Here is a 21,782-nt window from a genome sequence, read left to right as displayed (position 1 = left end):
TGAATGAAATTGTAAGTAAATCAACGTGTTAATATCACTTAATAATCAATAAAATAAGAAAGTAGCATAAATTTGTTCACGCATTATTCCTAGCCATAACCAGAAGTCCATGCACTGGGTCGTCGAAAGCGGGCTACAGTTGAAGTATGGAGAAGCTGTAGTGAGAATATAATTTTTGATGAAAATATATCTCACATTTTCCTTTTTCGTTTGGAAATGCCTAATGTCACTGTTTACATGTAATTTGTTACGTAGTTGTGGGTGACATTCTCAGATAAAAGGCGCGCATTAGGTTGGTCACATGTTTTGGTACTAGGTGTGTAAGTATTCACATCAAATGACTAGAAAATTCACTTCATGGGCAGAATCTTGAAAAATTGCTTTTTCTTGTCTGGTCAATGAAAAACAATATATACTAAAATATGCACTTAAAATATACCAGCTATTCTCATTTGGCTACCCAACTTCAGAAAATGGTAGCCCAAGTGGACTACCAGGGGAAAAAGTTAATTTCGAGCCCTGATGAGTTATTTGTATGATATCGTCTGGCATTTGGTAGCCCTAACCTGCAGGCCGGCATATAATACCTACACACTGGCATATAAACATTGAGTAATGTATTATGACGAGTAACCAGTTACCATTTCTGGAATGGTGCTAAAAGATCTGTTTGAATGCGTATACTCCTTCCTTTGTCCGTGTATGTAGCCCAGCAGAAAATTTTCTTGCACGAGAACATAGTTTTACACAGAACACCACATTCCATTACTAAGTGATACACCTCTTGATGAACAAAGAGGAAATCAATGGTCATACTGCGATCATAGACACAAACAGGAACTTTTGGATCATATGTCACATTATCAGGCCCACCCTGTATTTTAACGATAAATGTTTCCCCTTCTTTAGGCGGAGGTGTGTGACCAATTCTTTCAAGACCGGGATTTATGCTGCGAATTTGATACTTATGTTCTACTGGTGGTATTTCAAGTGTTATGAAATGACACCCTTGCAATATACGGCAGAAGTCTTTATGTCGCACCCAGTGTGACTCAGAGCACTTAGCACTGCAGTAGTATGCTTGTTTACATGCACTGCACCTTAGTAGCTTGTTTTTGCCGGCAGGTCTTCCATAGCAGTGAGCACATACTTGGAATAGCGATTTACTTTGCTCCTTGGGATGTTGCTTTCCCATGTCGTTATGCATCCATATGTTCCTATCAGTTACGATTGGAGATGATGAGGTGTATGGCATCAGCCTTCCACCCACCATCTCAATCTTATCATCTTTACCAGGTGGATGATATGAGTGTGTGTACAATGCTGGTCCATTATGGTCTCTCACAGTATTGGCATCGACGATTACTCTGGCAAATGAATTGCAAAGTATCAGTATTCCCCCACACTTATTGTTAAATATTTCATTTGCTTGAAGTAAGGCTGATGAGATACCTTTTAAAAGGATTCCCCAATGCCAGTTGTCATATATCCTATTGCCTCTTATTGAGACTTTATTGAGATAGTCTGAAGATATACCAAATGCATGGTTATGTCCTATGACATTGTTCACGATAATACCACAAGACTGAACCAAGAAAACACCTTCTCTGTGATTTCCAGTTATTGTGTTACTACTAAGAAAACAGTATTCAGCGTCTGGGCCAATAACAACTCCATGAGTCTGATTCATTTCAATTTCACAATGTTCTACATACATTCTTCCCTGATTTCGCACTTCAAGACCCATGTGCCGATTTCTTCGAAAGGTACAGTGTTGCACATAGGCTGTGCTACCCATTCCATCAACTAACAAACCACCTCCGCCACATCGGTCGAAAATACACCGATTAACAAAAACAGTACTGTTGTCACAAACCTGAAGGCCTGGATAACCACCATGGCCAAAACCTTCTGACGGTAAGAAATGTTATAATAGTCACTAAGATTTGTGACCTTCTGTTTTGAGCAGGCGTTTGGTTCCCTACAACCAGGACCACCAACACACTTGGGGTAGTCATCACAAGCTGGAATTCCATTAGAAAACGTACAGTTGTAGAAAGAACACATCTTGCTTTGTATATGAACTTGCAAAGACATTCCTTTAAATGTTACATTTTCAAAGTGGCAATTGAAGGGCTCCGCGTCTGCTTGTTTTACTACAGGTGTAGGAATGCAGTTAAGAATGACACCTGCATCTATACCTACAATCTGAAAATCTTGATAACCGGCATGAGCATAACTATATTCCCCTGGATGAAGTAGGAGTGTAGTGTTTGGTTGGGTTAACTTACTCAGAAGGGTTTCAAGAAGCTCACTATCATTTCTGATCTCTCTAAAAAGCAAAATGGGATAGCTGATTTTCATGACATATTCTAGTTGACTTGGAGGATGTAGGAATGCTGCCATTGATGCTGCTGCATAACCCGAACTCTCAAGAAATACCTTCTTCATTCCAGAACAAGTTTCTTGTGCAAGCCAATAGAGAGCAAACGCTCTGCGAGCATATGATTTATACTGTTTGTTATCAAGTCTGATACTCTCATCTGCATCTATCAATGCATTCTCAAAATTATTAAGCTTGAAATGACATAGACTTCTGTTATTGTACAGACGTGAATCACCGTCATTTAAACAAATTGCATTTGTGTACCATTTGATTCCTTCATGCAACTTTCCTTCCTTGAAGGCAGCATTTCCCAATTCACGCAGATCATCACTTGTTTTGTCGTTGGGAGACATATCTAGGCCATCAGTCTTGCCTTTTGCATTTACATCACCTCCTTTCATCGCATTCTGGAGCTTGGTTTGGTCTTTCACATTCAGAGGTATTTTGATCATTGTCAATTCATTCACTTTTAAGTCATCCAGGTTTCGAATAGCCACCAATATTTTGTTTTTCTTGTTCTGCAGATCAAGTGCCTGGGCATGTCTCTTGTTGACACTATGATAGATGGAAGCCTCATGTAAAATGGTCGCCACTTCTAAATTGATATAATCATCGGCAGAAACACTTCCACCTCTGACAAACTGCTCTATATGTTCAATCAATACACAAACGTGATGTGCAAGTTTACCCCAAAGATGCAACCTGCTTAAATCATTTGCCAAACCGGTGCCACTGGCCCTATAAAGTATATCAGTTGGGTTAGCAGTGTCTTTGATTGCCTTATGCAGCATTCTTACACCAGTCTCAAGCCTATCACCAACAGATTCCTTGTCAAGCGTGCCTCTAATAACCTCTTGCACTAATCTGTGTACACTGTAGCTTTCTCTGCCATAACTTTGAAACAACGAGAATCTTGTGAGGATTTCCAAAATCTGTTTACTTCCAAGAGGAAGTTCAAGAGTTTCCTCCATGTCCTTATCCTTTACTGCAGGAGAACCACTGTTGATGGCTTGCAATGGAATGTCATCTGCAGCAAAGAAAGCAGATACTTCCATTATAATGGCTGCTGATTTGCCATATCCTTCTTCTTCTGACATTTCAGTTATATATTCAAAATTCATAGACCAGGTTGTTGTTACTGTTAGTCTTTCTTTGGACATAGTTGATGATGAGGTTACCCTTTTCTTGAGAAGTTTTAATCTCTGGATCCTGAACTGTTCTAAGTATTCTCTGAAGGTGCAGCCAAGTCGCTTAATATATGCTGCAGCCTGTTCCAATGCTAGAGGTAGACCACCTAATGCTGTTGCTAGGCTGGTGAGAGCTTCTTGGTCTTCAAATATTTCTCTTTGTGCCCTTCTCGCCATAAAACTTAAACTTTCATCCATACTCAAACAGTCTATTTGCAGGCAGTCATCAGTTTTCAATTCCCCACAACAGATCTCTGTCATTTCTACAACATTTCTTCGTGTGGTTACTAGCAAATGCCCTTTGCAAGTTCTGCGCCAATGTTCCTGGAACAGCTTCTTAACATTATCAGGAACTTCATATTGATCCATATTATCTATAACAAGTAACCATCTTGAGCTCAAAGTTGCAAGCCATTTCAAACATCGTTCATAGGTTTCAGTGAAATCTTTACCAGAAATTCCAACTTCCCGTGCAAATTGGCTTACAGAATTGATAAAAGAATCATCATTTTCTGCTGATATCCAAAAAACTCCACCGGGATAACATGATCGAAACAACCATGAGAACTCAATAGCCAATGAAGTCTTTCCACAACCTCCCAGCCCACATATTGACATAAACCTGTGTTCATTCGCTAAAGCCAGTTTAGTTTTAAGCTGCTGGAGTTCAAATGTTCTACCAGTAAAGTACTGGACTCTACTGGGTGACATGAATGTTTCAGCTTCTCCATACAACGTTTTGTTTGACCCACAAGTGAGTGCTTTGACCTCTTCACGAAGTTCATCATGCTTTCTATCCACTTCGTTAATCCTATCGTTCAGTTTTGCCAACTTGTTTTCTGTAGTTTGCGTACTTTCTTTTGTTTATCTTTGATTTGACTAATTTCTTCACTCATTATTTGTTGGTCGAGAGACAAATCTTTTAAATCTCTATATACTTCTGCAAACTCATCTCTTTGCACTGAATTTTGAACACTTAGCTGAAACTTTTCCATATTTTCTTCAATTTCTTGCAGATGCCTAATGATGGATTCAGTCTCATCTTGTTGAAGGCGTTCTGTTCTTAATATGTACTTAGCAAGGGATTTGGTTTCTTCTTTTAGTTCTGCCACGACTTTAACGTCTACACTTGAACCAAAGCAGATTTTCATACCTGAAATGAAACCAAAATCTATTTAGATAAGCCGAATTCCTTGATATTAAAAGGGAAACAAATGAATTCAGACAATGTTATATTTGATATTAAAAGGGAAACAAATGAATTCAGACTATGTTATAAGCTACCAACATGATGCAACCTTATGGTGAAGAACAATGAATGGTAATTTAAATTTATCTCAATTTTAGAGTACCATGGTTATTAAGAATAGCATGTTTATGTTCATAAAACCATGATTGTAATCTAAAATTTCATGTTTGTGTTCAAAACGTTTATGTTTATGGTTATGAAGCCATTCTTACGTGTGTACATTTCATGCCAGAGTGGGGTGCGGGATTGCTGGATAGCTGAATAGCCCCTAAATAGCTAGGTAGCTAATAGCTACGTTAGCCATAAGAATAGCTTATATTTAGCTGTTTGTGGCTATTGAAGCTATTATTAATTTCCACAGGACACTTTTAGCTGCTAATAAACGTAGTAGGTAGCTATTCAGCTAAAAACAAATGATTATTGTAGGGCTGGTTATAGAGCTATTCAAGCTATTAGCCGTTTTTAGCCGCTAATAGCCACTCTTAGCTTACTATTAGCTGGCTACCAGCTACAAACTCCTGATGCTAAATGGGCTGGCTATTGAGCTATTCAAGCTATTAGCCGTTTTTAGCCGCTATTAGCTGTTATTAGCTGGCTACCAGCTAAAATCTCCCGCAGTGGGAATGGGCTGGCTATTGAGCTATTCAAGCTATTAGCCGGTTTTAGCCGCTAATAGCCACTCTTAGCTAGCTATTAGCTGGCTACCAGCTAATAACTCCCGAGGTCGGAATGGGCTGGCTATTGAGCTATTCAAGCTATTAGCCGTTTTTAGCCGCTAATAGCCACTCTTAGCTAGCTATTAGCTGGCTACCAGCTAACAACTCCCGCGGCCTAAATGGGCTGGCTATTGAGCTATTCAAGCTATTAGCCGTTTTTAGCCGCTATTAGCTGTTATTAGCCAGCTACTAGCTAGCTACAAGCTAAGCAGTGGACATGTCTGAAAAAGCCTGACAACTACTTATACCAAGGAAGTTACGAGCGTGACTTTCACTTAGGTGTACAAAGAATTAGACATCTCATAAATATACTGAATAAATATTGTAGAACCAAGAACGTAGTATTGAGTTCTTTATGGAAGATTTTTTATCATGCAAGTGTAAGTTTCTACTAATCACCGCACATGGCATTTTTTCTGCATTGAGAGCTGAAGAAATCACAAATTGTACGTATTGAGGATTTCATTCACTGGCATGAAAAATTTTGTTGTAAAATGAAATGATCGGGGAATCTTGCGATTTGTAGAACCAAGAAATATATTAAGTCACATGGCTGGTTGAGCGGTAGAGTAGTTATGGTCAGTTAGTCTCTGTTTGAAAAGGTTTCATGTGATTGCTTGTGTCTGGAAAAGTTTCATGTGATTAATTGTACCGACATTCACGCAGAGGCTAATCAAATACCAGTGACGGGTTTTGCATTGTCTTTTGTTCAAAGACTTATTAAATATGCATGTCAGTTTGCAGCTGAACACAAAAATTGTTTGTAGAAGACTTCCCACAACTGACAAGTACTTACATAGGAGATACACAAGCGTTTGGACGATAAGCTGTTGTTTTGGCTTGGCCTCTGTATTAAATGAAAGATGTGCGAGAATATGGGTAGAACCAAGAAAGTAATATCAAATGTTCGGTTACTTCAGAAATACCTAATTGCATTGTGCATTTCTTGTCGAGCGGGGCTCTACGAAGGAAACGGTGAACGTGATAATTTGTTCATTGTCTTTAAGTTATAAGCGAAGGGTAGAATCACGCCAAAAGATCACGCTGTACATGAGAATTGGTAATGTTTATGCCCACTTTACAGGTTTTAACAGATACTAATCCCGGCGACAAACATGAATGACTGATTACACAGGTTCTAAATCAGACAAAGAACTGCGACCAGTAAGTTGATGTGGAAAAGCGGAAGCGCAGTTGCGAGATCACTAAGATCGGCAGTGGGAATAATTGGTGTAAATAAGAAAAATATCGACAAACAGGTGCTGCATTGCAAGAGTAATCGCACCGTAAGACATTGGAAGACTTCTCGAGTTTAAAGCAAATGTTGAAATGTAATAAAAAAGTCAGAAAATACACGTACGAATTGTATGTCACCTCATTCGGCGTGTTAATGATGAGAGTATCAGTTTCCAGGCAAGGCAATAATTAATACGGGAAAACATGACAGTGATTTTGCATGAATATGATTGATAAGAAAATAGCTGATAGCCAGCTAACATTGGCTAATAGCGGCTAAAAACGGCTATTAGCTTGAATAGCTGAATAGCCAAGGATTTTGGTATCATAGCAGAATAGCTGAATAGCTGCTCAACAACCCCGAAGCAGCTATTAAGTTTCCGTCATTAGGTCCCAAACATAATAGCTGAATAGCCGCTAATTATCCCTTGAGTCATTGCTGTAAACCCTCTTAGCTGAATAGCTGCTAAATATGTCAAAGCTGGCTATTTTGGCTATCCAGCAATCCCGCACCTTTATGTCATGCCAGTGTTCATGAAAGGTCATTCGTATGTTCATTGAACAGTTTATATGTTCAAGAAACTTTTTATGTCCGTATATCCCATTTAACACTGGAGCACTTTGGTGTTAGCGGCACGAGACAGTCATAACCGCGGACCAAACAGCTACCCCATATTAGAGAGAGAAAAGTGGGCTTTGCGTATGTTTAAAAGAACAATGTGTTTTTAATTTACAAAATGGGCTTATACTTGCATAAATCACAGAGGAACAAAGGGTTACGTAACCCATCCATATTCGCCTCGCCTCAAGTTGCTCTCGCCTCTCTTTTCCGAAGAGTGCCGACCATGCATCCTTCGGTAATTTTCGGATTTTCGCCAATTGTTAAGCGAAAGTATGTTCGGCAAAGTTTGTGTTGTTGTTGTCGTGTGGTGCTGAGCGGGATTGGCGTGCTGGCGAAAACGGGAGTGTTTTGAGCTTCAGGAATGTGAGTTTTACCGTTTTAAAAATTCCTCTCATATTTTTATGAATATATAATGAGTGTGTTTGAACCAAATTTGAAAGTCTTTTATCGATACTGTCTGGTTTTACTCAATGGTTTACAGTCAGTCATACCGTCTTTTACACGTGCGTCAAGGAAGGACATGTTTATGAAACTGCTGGCGTGTTATGTTTTGATTGGCGTGAAGCAGTGTTTCTGGCCTGAGAGCTCACAAAGTAACTATGGTTGCTACGCGACTGGCAGTACGATGCCATCTCGTCGTATTTTTCGCATAATCTCGTGTAATTATCAACCACAAACAAAGCCTCCAAAAAGTTTAACACCTTTGAAGCTAATTTTAATATGAAAAGCCAATAGTCTACCGAGACGACCATGGAACAAAAGGCATGCAAGCGTTGCCACTCTGTCTATGTTTCTCTGTGCATAAATGCATCGCACCAGCCACAAATTGCATCATTCAGTTGCATTTTCCCGAGAACGACTCAGAGAAAGACTCAATCTCTCACTGATCAATGTCTGTCGGGAATCAACCTGAAGACTGTAATTGAGGAGTTTTGTGCCATCCCCGCTCAGCTAAGTACACTGATCTTTTCACTGATTTCTGATTTGTAACTTCCCTTTTTTAGTTGACAAACACTTCTTTTGGACTTTTTTCTATATACATTCTTTATATATATATATATATATATATATATATATATATATATTATATATATATATATATATATATATATATATATATATATATATAACACTTCTTTTGGACGTTTTTCTATATACATTCTTTATATATATATATATATATATATTATATATATATATTATATATATATATATATATATATATATATATATATATATATATATATATATATATATATATATGTCTCAAAATATACAGATTTCCTTGTGACAGTGCTCGATGCCAAAGCAGAGTGTTATAAATAATTACATAAATTACTTCAAGTACAAAGTAATGATATCTGTTACTTAAGTTTCATGCATCGTGCAATCTTCGGAGAGAAGAAGTTAAAGGATTCTTAGCTCAACACACTTATATATGTATGATCGGTACGTACCATTCTCTTTGTACGTGGTCTTAAAGTTTGATAAATAATATTTGTTTAATTTTGGTGGCGACATTTTGAAACCAACTCAGAGCGTTTGTTTTACAGCGTACATTTGTCAGCATTGATAATGTGTAGCTTTTCTGTTATACAAAGATGACATCGCTTGTTTATGTCAGAGAAACTTGATGCTTTGTCAATAATTGACCACGAGATGTCAAAGACCTGGTTCTTTTGTTTTAAGGACCAGACGAACTTGTAGAGCTCCGTGGAGTGACGATACATTTCGTTACGGCACAGGCGACCCAAGTATTACTGAGTTTTTCATACTGTTTTCTCTATCATTTTCTCTTCTTTCTTCATGCTCTGAATGATCGGAGTAAATAAAATAAATGGTTATATAACCTAACCTAGCCTCTGTGACTCTTTATTTATTTTACACTCCATTACAAGGACGTATATCTCTCATACACACATGTTGTGATTAATTAGTCAACACAACTAATTATGCTAATCCGTGGACTTATCAGGGATTTTACGGGTTAGTCAACATCGCGAAAGATAGGAATGGTTACTAAAACGGGCCCCTTTTTCATTAACATCACTATCTTTCCGATGTTGACTAACCTCTGATAAGTCCACGGATTAGCATAATTAGTTGTGTTGACTAATTAATCACAACATGTGTGTATGAGAGATATACGTCCTTGTAATGGAGTGTAAAATAAATAAGAGTCACAGAGGCTAGGTTAGTTATATAACCATTTATTTTATTTACTCCGATCATTCAGAGCATGAAGAAAGAAGAGAAAATGATAGAGAAAACAGTATGAAAAACTCAGTAATACTTGGGTCGCCTGTGGTTACGGGACGATTTTATGTGATTAGCGAAGCGCGTCTTGAAGGTGTTATCAGTGAGGCCGACGTAAACATTGGCCTTGCAAACCATACCTTTGACTTGACAGTTACCCTTCAAGGGACATGTAGACTTGTCCCGGCAATTACAATCAGCTGATCAATCTTTACGTTGGTCTCCAGTGATTACTCTCTTATTATGCGATTCGATTATACTAGACATATTCTTCATACAACTGTACTCACATTAATTGTGTTTCTATTAAAGATCTTATGTAATCGAAGCTTAGACCCCTTGGAAAGTGTTTGTCAACAAATTGAAGGAATTTCTAATTTCTTGGCAATATGAGAGGCGGCTTTGAGGAGGCCATGTTAAATATGGTGGAAAATATTAAATTCCGGAAAGTGAGTGACGTATATATATATATATATATATATATATATATATATATATATATATAATATATATATATATATATGTATCGTTATAATCTTTTATTCTTACCTTTTTTCTCCCAGTCTGTCAATTCTGATCTTTTATTTTTTTCTTCATTGTCTGGAAGATTGAGATGCGCTATCAAGGAATTCATCACTTGAAAACTTTCCATGTATTTTAGTTCATCCCAATCGGAGAAATTGCAGTGAGCCCAAGGATTCCGAATTCTAGATCTCAAAATCCCTGCTTCTCTTTTTAAATGAATATCAAAACAATTTCCTTGTATATTACATATGAGTCCCAACAAAGCAGATGCATCGCAAGTGTCATCAAATGCTGAAAACTTTGCCATATGGGGGAGTAAAAATAACTTTGCAAAGTCTACATGACTTGTAACATTATAGTTAAATGCTGCATGGTTTTTCTTCAATGCAACATTGCTGTTAATATTTTCATAATTAAGTGTACTTCGACTTTTTGGTGGAAACTTTTTCTGGTGACGTGGATAACCCTGGTTGTCAATCTGGTGTACGCTCTTCAATGTTGAATAAAGAGTCATCAACCTGGAGTCTACATGTTTCCTAAGCAAGGGATTGATGATTTTATTCACACAAATACCAACAACAAGCCATCTTTTTTCTGAGTCACCAAGAGGCAATGTGGTAATCGGTAAATCTGAAAGAAAAATATTGATGTTTTAGCACATGTACGTGATAAACTTATTAATATTGTTGATATCCAAAAGTACTTGTGTTGTGGAAATATAAGCTTCAATCCACTTCTCAATATACCAAAATCTGCATCACTTGACACCTATGCCATAAGCAAATTAAATAAAGGCTCTGAAGCTAAATTGTGTTGAGTATTTTATTGACGAAGATATGGTAAATACATCCATCTTTTCAGTTGACTGTACACTAAGAGTGAAACATATGAGTGAAATTGAAGCAGTCGGTAGTCATGGTTATAATCACAGATATGTCTTACGCGTCTCTCAGACACCAAATGTACGTCATCGTTGATATACCTATCGTAATGAGAAAATGCACTCGTTTTGAAAAGCCAAGGGCAAGTTTGAAAAAAAACCAACAACACAAAAACTGATGACTGAGAATATTGGGGGACAGAATATGTGTGTACACCTATGTTACTTGAGCACAGGAAATTTTTATTGACTGTAGTATTTTGATAGTTGTATTAATCCTATTGATTTTGACAGTACTGATAACATGACACTTGTGTCATGAGCCTATAAGTCTAGGCATAATTTTGAACATCTTTGGCATGACGGGACTCATCCCTGCAAAAGCCGAGAATTTACCACATTATTAAGCATTGCAATGTTCACTTCTTAAAAATGTAGACATAATTTAAATTTACCTGAAAGATTTGTTTCACCGAGTTCTCCACTTGCGAGATTCAATATAATTGGCTCAATATCTTGCTGATCGTCTGGCAGGTGAATGATCAATTTATTGGCATCTGAACATGAAGCCATAATGATGGTGATGAGGTGATGTATTTACTGAGCAGTAAAACTGTTGAAGAAAAAAGGGTTAATTATATATGATGATTCTACTATGATATCAAGGTACATTATGCCAATAGATTATAAATTATGTAGTTTAGTATCCAAGTATTGTTTACTCTGGATGTTAATTTAGACCATGCAAGAATGTAAACCAATCTGCAAGCTGATGGTAGTCCATGTGAAACGTGCGTGTATTTGTATTGCTGTGGAAGAACTCAAATAACAGTCTTATTCGTGACATGGGGGCAGCAGTGATCACTTGAAGGCACATGTAAGGAAGCTTTACTGCAACATGATTGTGATAAGCAAAGAGTCGTATTTTACAATGCCAGGATTCATATACTTTACTTTACCTTATTGAATGAAAAACACGCAACTCCCCTCTGAAGGGAAGAAAAGCGTTACAAAAACAAATGAGGAAATTAATCAAAAGTAACCAGTCCTGCGACTACTTTTCCACGGGGGATTTGTTTCCTGTTGCTATATTGTTACCCTATAGCTTCGATGAAAAGATCGCAGGACGATGATGAAGATTTTAAAATAAGATTAAACTATATTCCCATCTCAAAATTGGAGCAAGATCTTGTTTGGCTACAGTCTACAGTCAGCCACATAATTCTGTCACTCTATTTGAATACAGAAGTCTTAAAAAACTCAAATCAAATGAAGTGGCACCCACTGATTTCCAACCAAAACTACGCACATTTTTTGAAAACTAACTTTGGTTTATTGGTTAGCTGAAATGTGCCGCGGGTCGTACAGGAGCGAAATTTATATTCAAACTGTATATATGGTAGTTATAGTACGAGTACGAGGAGGTTTACTAGGAATAGCTGACACTTTTGGGGTCTCAGTCTGGTAAAAGTCCGAGGCGCGCAGCGCCGAGGACTTTTACCAGACTGAGACCCCAAAGGTGTCCGCTATTCCTAGTAAACCTCCGAGTACGAGGAGTATAACCCATTTATACTGCGATTTTGGCGAGTTTTCAGCGACATTTTCGGAAAGCCGACATTCTTGAAAATTATGTACGTGTTGCTGAAGTTACGCAAGTCTTTTACATCACAATGTACACTCACGGGGCAAATTCAAGCGCAAAACGATGCAGCTGAAATCTGAAATCATTTGCATTTATTCATAATTAAACTGACAAACAGATGCCGAATAGAAAACAACGAACTATCAGGTAGATGATTGGGTAAGTTTTATTATTCAAATTCGCAGGTGTAGCTCTACCACGTGCACTCATGGTTCGATTTCATCCCTGTTTCTTGTCGGCAGACCTAGTCACCGCACGTTTTCTTTGTGCTGAGCGTTTGTGTCACCAGTACGATGGCAGTCCATGTTTCTGAATCTAACTTGCCGGAAATTGACTGGGATTTTGAATATTGTTTGTCACAGATAGATGTGGACGACACTGAAGATTTCAAACTAACGAATATCCAGAAAGATTTTCGCTTTCCGCCTCCAGTTGACAACGGAACGGTCCACAAATACCAACGAGGACGTATTCCGAAAGCTGCTCGTAAATCTACGAAATGGGGTGATTCCACGCGGACGAGCAACTGATCGCTGAACGGAGAGGCTATAGGAGCTTGGCAATACGAAACTATAAACGGACCAGTGATGATCTAATTAAATCTGTGTCGGATGCCTTGCAACCTCCCAAACCGAAGTTGATGAAATCGGAGAATACCGATACATCGTCCAGCCAAGGTATTAATGTAAGTGCTGAACTGAAAGACGTACGATCCAGCACTAGCTATCCCAGTGGAAATTTTTTAATGGACTTTTTTAGGAATAAGGCAACTTCTTCTGGAAGTTTGGTCCCGTAAGTCTGTGGATCTGAAAAAAGAAAGGATTTTAAGGCATAATGAGTGAGAAACACTGACTTAAAATGTTGTATTTGGCCTGAACATTCTGACAAATTTCCAAAATGGCCGTCTTTTGATATGCAAATGAGCGTTAAAAAATTTACATATTAGGAAGTATTCATTACCACCTATGAAGTCTTGTTCAGGGTCAATTTTGTAAATGTGAAGGTTCTTAACCTGAAGAATCACAAAAATAAGACTTTTGAAGTATGAAATTGTGTTTTAAACCTAAAAATCATAAAAAAAAACATTTCTACACCTACCACTTCATACTTATGACACAAAAACCTTTGTCCTATAACTATTACATTATTTTATAGTTTTAAAAGAAAATGCCTTTGTTTGCAGGGGTGTGTATCTCTGTGACTGTGTGTGTGTGTGTGTGTGTGTGTGTGATGTAGAATACAATAGCAAACAACTGTGAATTGTAACAGCTGTTGATTGTGCATTGTCACGTAAATTTAAACTTATATTACCTGCTTCTTACCAGCGTTTACTACACAAGTACTTGAAGGTCACCTTCAGCATAATCATCCATGAGCCTGTATGTATATACAATGGGGAGCCGTCCTCTGCCGTGTCAGCGTCATAAGTGATGTTATACCATACTGGATAGCCGGGTACCTGAAGACAGATAAAAGTGATTAGTAATGTTCAAACACACACATTTCATAGATCATGAATTTACAAAATTCATAGATTATATATATATATATATATATATATATATATATATATATATATATATATATATTATATACGTGTGTGTGTGTGATTAAAATAAAGAAATGGAATTAAATGAATAGTTAATGTCATGTGTATGTGGTTCTTTTTTCATACCTGTGACATAAAGTAATGTCATGGCACATTTACTGCAAAAGAATGTAATTGATATTATGGTTATTTTACTGGAAACACATTAGTTTACACCATAGTATAACACAGCACAAGACAGCACAAGACAGCGTGGTCATTAACTATATCGTGTGGTATGAAAGGGTGTATACTTTTCATTCTGTGTTAATATCCTGAGTTTTTATGTATTGGTCACATTAAAGACTAATTACACACGACTTTTATGACCAGTGTATGTGCCAAAGTGCTCTTTTACCTGTGAAATAACCTTTCCAGTGTACCAAGTGTATTCATTACAGTCATCTTTAAAGCGGTGGCGCACTCTCCTTCCAAGTAATATGTTATTTTGATCAGGTGATGTTGGTACAGTACTTGCTTCTTGTATGAGTTTCTTTACTTGTGTGGTTAGTTCCTGAACTGTAAGCTGGATACGTTTTTTTGGGTTTGTAGTAGATTGCCTTGAGAAATTATACACTTCCCTGTCAGTACATGTTTGTTTGAGGAGGTTTTTCCGGAATCTTAATTGTGCTTTCAGTGCCTGTAGTTTGGTATTTTTGTTGGGTAATGTTGCCAAATGTGTATCAACTTGGTTGCTGGTCTGCCACAGGCCATAATAAACAATATCTTGGGTTTGCTTCTGAAGGGCTGCAAGCTTGTTTGCTTTAGTTTGTAGACGTTGCTGGATGAGTTGTTGTTGGCGAGTGTGACGTATGGTGTGAATACTTTGTTCTCTGTTGTGGAACTGTTTCCATGTGTTGGCAACTTGTTTCTGTGCATCTGTTACAATTTTCTGTACTTCCTGTGGATTTTTACTTTCCAACCATTCTTGAGTGTTGTTCATGGCAAACATAATGTAAGCTTCTGAAGCGAGGGTGGTTATGTTGGGTTTAACAGAAAGTAGGTGATCAAGGTAGGCAAACATTCTCTCTGGTTGCTTGTTGTGTTTTTCGACGCTTCTTGTTGCAAGTGCCATGCCTTCTGTCATGTTGAAGTACTTTCCCATTGGTAGAAACTCTTCAAAGTGACGGTGAACAAGTTGTGCCAAGGCTGGTATGACAATGGTTAGTATTACTGTAGTGTGATGGTCATATTGTGATGGTGCAAGGAGGGCGGCGTGGATGGCATCTTCCTTCACTGGTATGGAGTCAAACAAAATGCGTTTTCCTTCAATGAACTCTGGTATATCTTGTGAAATTTCTCGGAGATAGAAATATAGATGTGTGTAGTGCTTGTGAATTTCAGACATTGGGATGTCACAGTCTTCAATGATGTGCCATAATGGAGTGGTGATGTACTTGGAAATAAGGCCAAGGGCTTTGCATCCAGCCATGAAAAAGGGTGTGTTGAGATCATGATGAACTGAACTTAACAAACGGTTGCCTTCACTTCCAGTGTCTTCTAAGAACTGTGTCATTTGTGACTTGAGAAAATAAATGTGCGCTGCATTGAAGAACAGGATATTGAATCTGTTGCCACGAAATGGTGCCAGAGGTAGTGAGTGCATTTTGTTTTCCTCAGGAAACTGTGGATGTAGGTTTGAAAGGACCATGCCTACCATTCTTCTCGTCTCCCCTACGTGCAAAGGTTTTTGAAGCAGTTCGGATGAGTCTTAGTGTTCCTGGTTCTCCTGTACGGTTGAAATCTGATGCTGTTGTTGGGATCTGCTCTTCAAAATGGGCTTGTTCAGCTTGCAGTATAGCCTTCTGGTCCTCTGCCATATGTACAAGTGTGTGAAGTCCACAAAAGAAGTTGTTGACCTTGTCTATTGCAGATCGGGTACATTCATCGAGGTTGGTGTAATTAGGCACAATGTCTGGCAAAACTGTGAGACGATATTCTTGTAACAGTGTGTTGAATTTTGTTTCTGTGGCTGCACGGTCACTCATTGTGTTTTGTATATTGGAGATGATGTGTTTGGATGTGGCGTTTGTAGTGGATTTAGAGATGTGATCCAGGTCCTCCAAGATTGTGTTCAAGGTGTCAAGTGTATCCTGTGCCGATTTAGTCGCCATATCTCGTAAACCTAGGATGTGATAAGCTCCAACCTCATCCCGAGCAGCATAGGCGCCATATTGTTTGCCATATTTTGAAGCTTCATCTGTATGTAAAGTTGTGTGAGGTTTGTGTGTGAAATCTTCTGCTAGTTGAGTTTGTGCCAGTATTGTGCGTTCTATGTTCCAATTGTCAACTGTAGACGATGAAGGTGTTTGTTAGGGGTTTCCCTACCAGTTTCAGACAGGCTTCAATGACAGGTCCTACATGTTTACTTGGAACACGATGTTGCAACAAAGAGTACACACAAACGTGCACATCTGTTGTGAATTGGCGGGTGTGCTCATTGAACAGGAAGGCTGTATTACTGACTGAAGATTTTAGAGTGTATTTCTTCCTGCAAACAACTTATACGATGTTTCAGCTCATTAATGACATCAGTGTTATTATCAGTTTCATCATTTTCATCAAACTCCAATTTGGCACATTTGGCTCGCCAGTATTCTTCGCGTGCAGAAACCCTCTTTAGCTGTTGTGTTTTTGTTCTGTGTTTGGTATGCATGGCTATGGCTTTTTGGGACATGCTGTCAAGGTCCACTTCTAATTCACTAATGTGGGTTTGCATGTTGTCAATCGTGGATTGCATTTCATGGACTTCTTGCCCAAGACTGGTTGTTACATTGCGTAAAGTTTCTGTTACTACAGCTGGGTTATCTTCCGGAGCAAAAGGGCCACTTGTTTTTTTTCTTTGACTTTCCAATTCACTTTTTAGTGGTCGCTGATATCTCTCACAAAGAAAGGCTTGATATATAGAAGCTCCCTTAGCACGAGATCGACTTTTTTGTAATTTTTTGTTTTTCTCCACAAGTCTTCGTAATGATTTTTGATATGACTCCATGTTCTCAGAATAATTGTATGCAGTTTCTGTGCAGTTTTGACATTGGCAGTAGGTTTTTGAAGCATCATCGTATAACCATTTGGCTGTGTCTGATATTCCTTCATTTTTTATTTTGGTTAATATGAACTCATTGGTGAATGCCTGGCAATGTGACGCCATTATGTACTGGTAATACTGAAGAAGTAAACAAAAAAACAAAAGAAATAACTCAAAATAATAGAAGGAATGAAAATAAAATAAACGCAGCATTCAGTGTCTGGTAATGTTGCAGGAATACAGATATATGTATGTTTTGTAAACACTTTTACAAAAATTAAATTGTCATGTTAAAACAGAGTACATGTCACGCGGTTACAGCATACAAACTCAAAATTACTGGGCTTCAACATCATAACCAACACACTGAACACTGACAAACTAAATATTTGTAAAGTAATGAAAAAATAAAGAAAAAACTCAACATATGTAAGTATTACCAGTACATGATAATTTTCACTTTATTTCTAATGAACAATATTGCAGAAAAAAAATCAATTCTTTAACTCTACAAATGATCAGAGTCGGTGGAAACGCCTGAAAAACCAGAATCCGAAGCAAAGTTGGCAAGTCCAAAATTGGATGTGAGATAAAATTTTTGAAATTTGTTGAATAAACATGGAATATAATTGAGGAGTAGATGTTTGTGATATGTCACATACGATTCTACAGCATGAGCAATATGCACAATAGAAAGTTCAATATCTTCATCGTTTTCAAATTCTTTCATTAACTTAAATCCATGTCAGTATCAAAAGATCTGGTAAAAAGTTTCTCAATGACAAGGCATATGACATCGCCTAAACTGCTATGAAACAGTAAATGTACATAATAAAACAATTTCTCTTCTTTGTGGCCATTTACTTCAGCATCAGATAATATTTTGTGCAACATATTTCTCCTGAAGAGACTATTGTGTTTGCCGCTGGCATGCGTTTGTCTGTGAATTACCATTGGTAGGTTATTTTGGGGGATTCATTTCAGCCTATAATAAATTAAAAAGGAAAAGCACATACAAATGTGTTTGTATGAAGCACAGTACATTTTCCCATGAATACATAACTATTACTATTATATTTATAGTATTTTAGTGTGACAGGAACATCAACTGTACATTTTAAATTATTTTGCAATTGAACGATTTCAATTGTAGAGTAACTAAAGCAAAAGTTCTTCCCAAAGCCTGGATTTTCCAAGGTGGGTGAACAACATGCAACTTAGATATGTAACATTCAAATAATATTTCACTTGCAACCAAATATGGTTGCTGGCAGCGACAACACAGTTGTGTTTGAATTATGTTGTCAGGCACTGATTAACAAATATTTTAGAGGTTGTAATGTAGGCTTGTGATTTGTGTGGTTTGAATGTCTACTTACCACAGTTCAGTAATTTTGACAGACCACACCCAGTCTACGTCTTCACAAAGCAGTACACACTTATCTTCCTATAATGTGATCCAAAAATGTAGCCATCAGTTCCACAAAAATTATAACATGTTTATAAGACATTCAGCATCGCAGTACACGTTTACTTACCTGCTTGCAATTTTGAAAAATAGTGACAATGTCACTGGTCGCTCCCATATAGTTATCAAAACAAGCTAAAATCACGCTAAAAGATTTTTTATCACAAATAGAAACAATTCCCCCAATAAAATAAAATTATGCAAATTTCACCATAATTTGATCAAATCTTACTGACGTCACCCGTAAAAACCTCTACACTAAGTTTCAACTCAATCGGACGTGTGGTTTCAGAGTTAAAAAAAAAAAATTTTGATCAAAAATGAAAAAAATAGCCAAAAAATGCAAATATGCAAATTTCACCATGATTTGCCCAGATTTGGGAAAGGTCACTCCTATGCACTTCCATACCAAGTTTCAAATCAATCAGACTTGTGGTTTCAGAGAAGAAGATTTTTTGACCAAAAATGGGAGAAAATTACAAAAAAATTCATGAAAAATAGCAAGTCCAAGATACTGACCCAAGATGTGCACAATCATTTCAGGTCAGCCCAAAGTACTTACATGCTAATTTTTCATCTAATCTGCTCAGTGGCTATTGAGATTTTCAATAAAATGTAAACTTGTAAACATATATTCATATGGCTATGGGAGCTAACAAGCAACCCAATGGTCGACAGAGCTCTGCTGTGTTATGTAGAGAGCAACATTTTGTGACATATGTATTGATGAAGAAGGTTGACATCTTTGATAGCTCATTTCAGGATGGCCTGACCTAAAATGGCAAAATTAGCTGCAAAAATACAAAATTGATGATTTCATCATAATTATGTATAAAAATGTATACCAAATATCAAAGCTATCACATGAGTAACTTTTGAGAAACAAATATTTTGACCAAAAACGCAAAAACTGACCCAAAATTACAAAAATTGAAGATTTCATCAAATTTCACTATATCACACTAAGAGAACCCCCAGGAACCTGTACACCAAATATCAAAGGCATCAGACAAGTAGTTTTTGAGAAACACATTTTTTGACCAAAAATGGCAAAAATTGCACCAAAAATACAAAATTGCAGATTTCATCATATATTCTGTATATCATATTTAGTTTATCTGTAGGAACCTGTATACCAAATATCAAAGCTGTCAGACGAGCGGTTTTGATGAAATAAATTTTTGACCAAAAATGACAAAAAAATTCCTTAAAAATACAGATTTGCTTATTTCATCACAATTTGAACAAATCCAAGTTGGGTTATCCCTAGGGACCTGTATACCAAATATCAAAGCTGTCAGACAAGCGGTTTTGATGAAATAAATTTTTGACCAAAAATGACAAAAAAATTCCTTAAAAATACAGATTTGCATATTTCATCACAATTTGAATAAATCCAAGTTGGGTTATCCCTAGGGACCTGTATACCAAATATCAAAGCTGTCTGACCAGCGGTTATGAAGAAGAAGATTTTTTACCAAAAACGCCTTTTTTGGCACTTATTTGCATATTTTTGGCAATGACAACTTCATTTGAACAAAATCTCATCTACAGCCCATCATCCATGTACACACCAAATATCAAGATGAAATGTGCAGCGGTTTTGGAGTTTTTGATGTTGACGGACAGACATACAGACATACAGACATACAGACATACAGACACACAGACATACAGACATACAGACATACATACATACAGACATTTCCCTAGCCTATAAGAATAGCTTCCATTGCCATATATACATATGGCTATGGAGCTAAAAACTATTCGTATCTGCAATGAAGTTTATGCAACACTCACTGGTACACATGCATACATGTAGCTGTCTTCATATGATGTGAGAAAAGAATTTCTGCATCATTGTATTTATAATGACTTCATTTGCATATCATTTGCAAATATTAACATAAAATTTGGCGCCAATACTTCACATCTGCTTGCACAGCTTTCATTTTTTGGGTACATCTATACAACTTTCCTCGCTGTACTTCAGATGGCATTGTCATGTAAATCAGAAAGTTCTGCCTGCCCTACCGATGTTCTTTTGTTCGCAAAGTGTTCCATCGCCGGAAATTTGACTGGCGCTGAAATGCGCAATCACCGATCATGTTCCTTTCGATGTCAATGGAAGGGGAATAACCTAATTTGTCCTTTACATAGCGTCTGACGTTCGTCTACGGTTACGGATCGATAAATAAATGAGTCAGTATATCATCATTTTCAGACTTACCTAAAAAACTACGGCAATTTGGCTTCGTTGGACCGAAATTTCACTGCCATCGTTTACGGGAGATCAAATGACGTCGTTTACTTGCTGTTACGCACCTCCACTGACCATTCCAATCTCGCGCGATTTCCTTCAGAGACGTCGTATTTCCCAATATGGCAGCTTCCATGTACGATTGGTGCGTTTTGTCGTTCGATATGTACTGACCAAGCTTTCTGTACAAGCGCATTTTACTGTAGAGGTTTTCATCCAGTGGATGTTGGTATGTGTAAGGAACTATTTCTAAGTTGGATTTACATTTTTGGGACATACTCACAGAGGATTGCATACAACTATTTTACGTTTGTTTACATTGTTCCAGAATAGGCGCCCTCAGTGACTGGGCTCGATCCAGCACTGCCACTATTAGTAAAGCACCAGACTCAAACGATGAACAATCTACCATCAAGATTGACACTAAAATCAGCCAACTCATTTGTCACAATGAATATCGTGAAAGGTGATGTGAAATTTGAAGTAAAATTTTGAAATATTGTAAAATTTTGTAGTCGGAAAATGCTTTCGACACATGTGTTTCTTTATGTGCATTTTCATATGTAATAAACTCAGCTGTTACCATAATGAATATGTAATTTTTTCTATTGTTTTGGTTAACCGTTTGCGGACTTTTCTTTTGTATTGGTTTACCAGCAGAGTACAGTTTCTTTGTATAAAAGAGTACCCGTGTACCAGTTATCTGTACACTTTTTTTGTTTAAAACAGTACCCAT

The 21,782-nt window shown here is 37.3% G+C and overlaps 1 protein-coding gene across 1 annotated transcript; it reads right to left on the bottom strand.

Annotated features, from left to right (window-relative positions):
- Positions 1 to 4,222: 4,222 nt before the first annotated feature.
- Positions 4,223 to 21,362, bottom strand: LOC139121174 (uncharacterized). Its single transcript, XM_070685855.1, has 6 exons — positions 21,017 to 21,362; positions 18,695 to 18,762; positions 14,022 to 14,158; positions 11,513 to 13,505; positions 10,202 to 10,807; positions 4,223 to 4,726 (listed from the first exon to the last, which is right to left on the bottom strand). Exons 4-6 carry the CDS (start codon positions 11,628 to 11,630, stop codon positions 4,392 to 4,394), a joined length of 1,059 nt encoding a protein of 352 aa, XP_070541956.1. The 5' UTR covers positions 11,631 to 13,505; positions 14,022 to 14,158; positions 18,695 to 18,762; positions 21,017 to 21,362; the 3' UTR covers positions 4,223 to 4,391.
- Between the last annotated feature and the right edge of the window lie 420 nt (positions 21,363 to 21,782).

Source organism: Ptychodera flava, chromosome 21, assembly GCF_041260155.1.
Source record: "Ptychodera flava strain L36383 chromosome 21, AS_Pfla_20210202, whole genome shotgun sequence".
NCBI lineage: Eukaryota > Metazoa > Hemichordata > Enteropneusta > Ptychoderidae > Ptychodera > Ptychodera flava.
This window is presented reverse-complemented; position numbering and strand designations above follow the sequence as displayed.

Coding starts and splice junctions, on each gene's coding strand:
- LOC139121174 (XM_070685855.1), bottom strand. CDS start 11,630: ATGGCTTCATGTTCAGATGCCAATAAATTGATCATTCACCTGCCAGAC. Junction 10,808..11,512: donor CGGTGAAACAAATCTTTCAG/GTAAATTTAAAT, acceptor TTTTTCTTTCAG/ATTTACCGATTACCACATTG. Junction 4,727..10,201: donor GACAGACTGGGAGAAAAAAG/GTAAGAATAAAA, acceptor GTTTCATTTCAG/GTATGAAAATCTGCTTTGGT.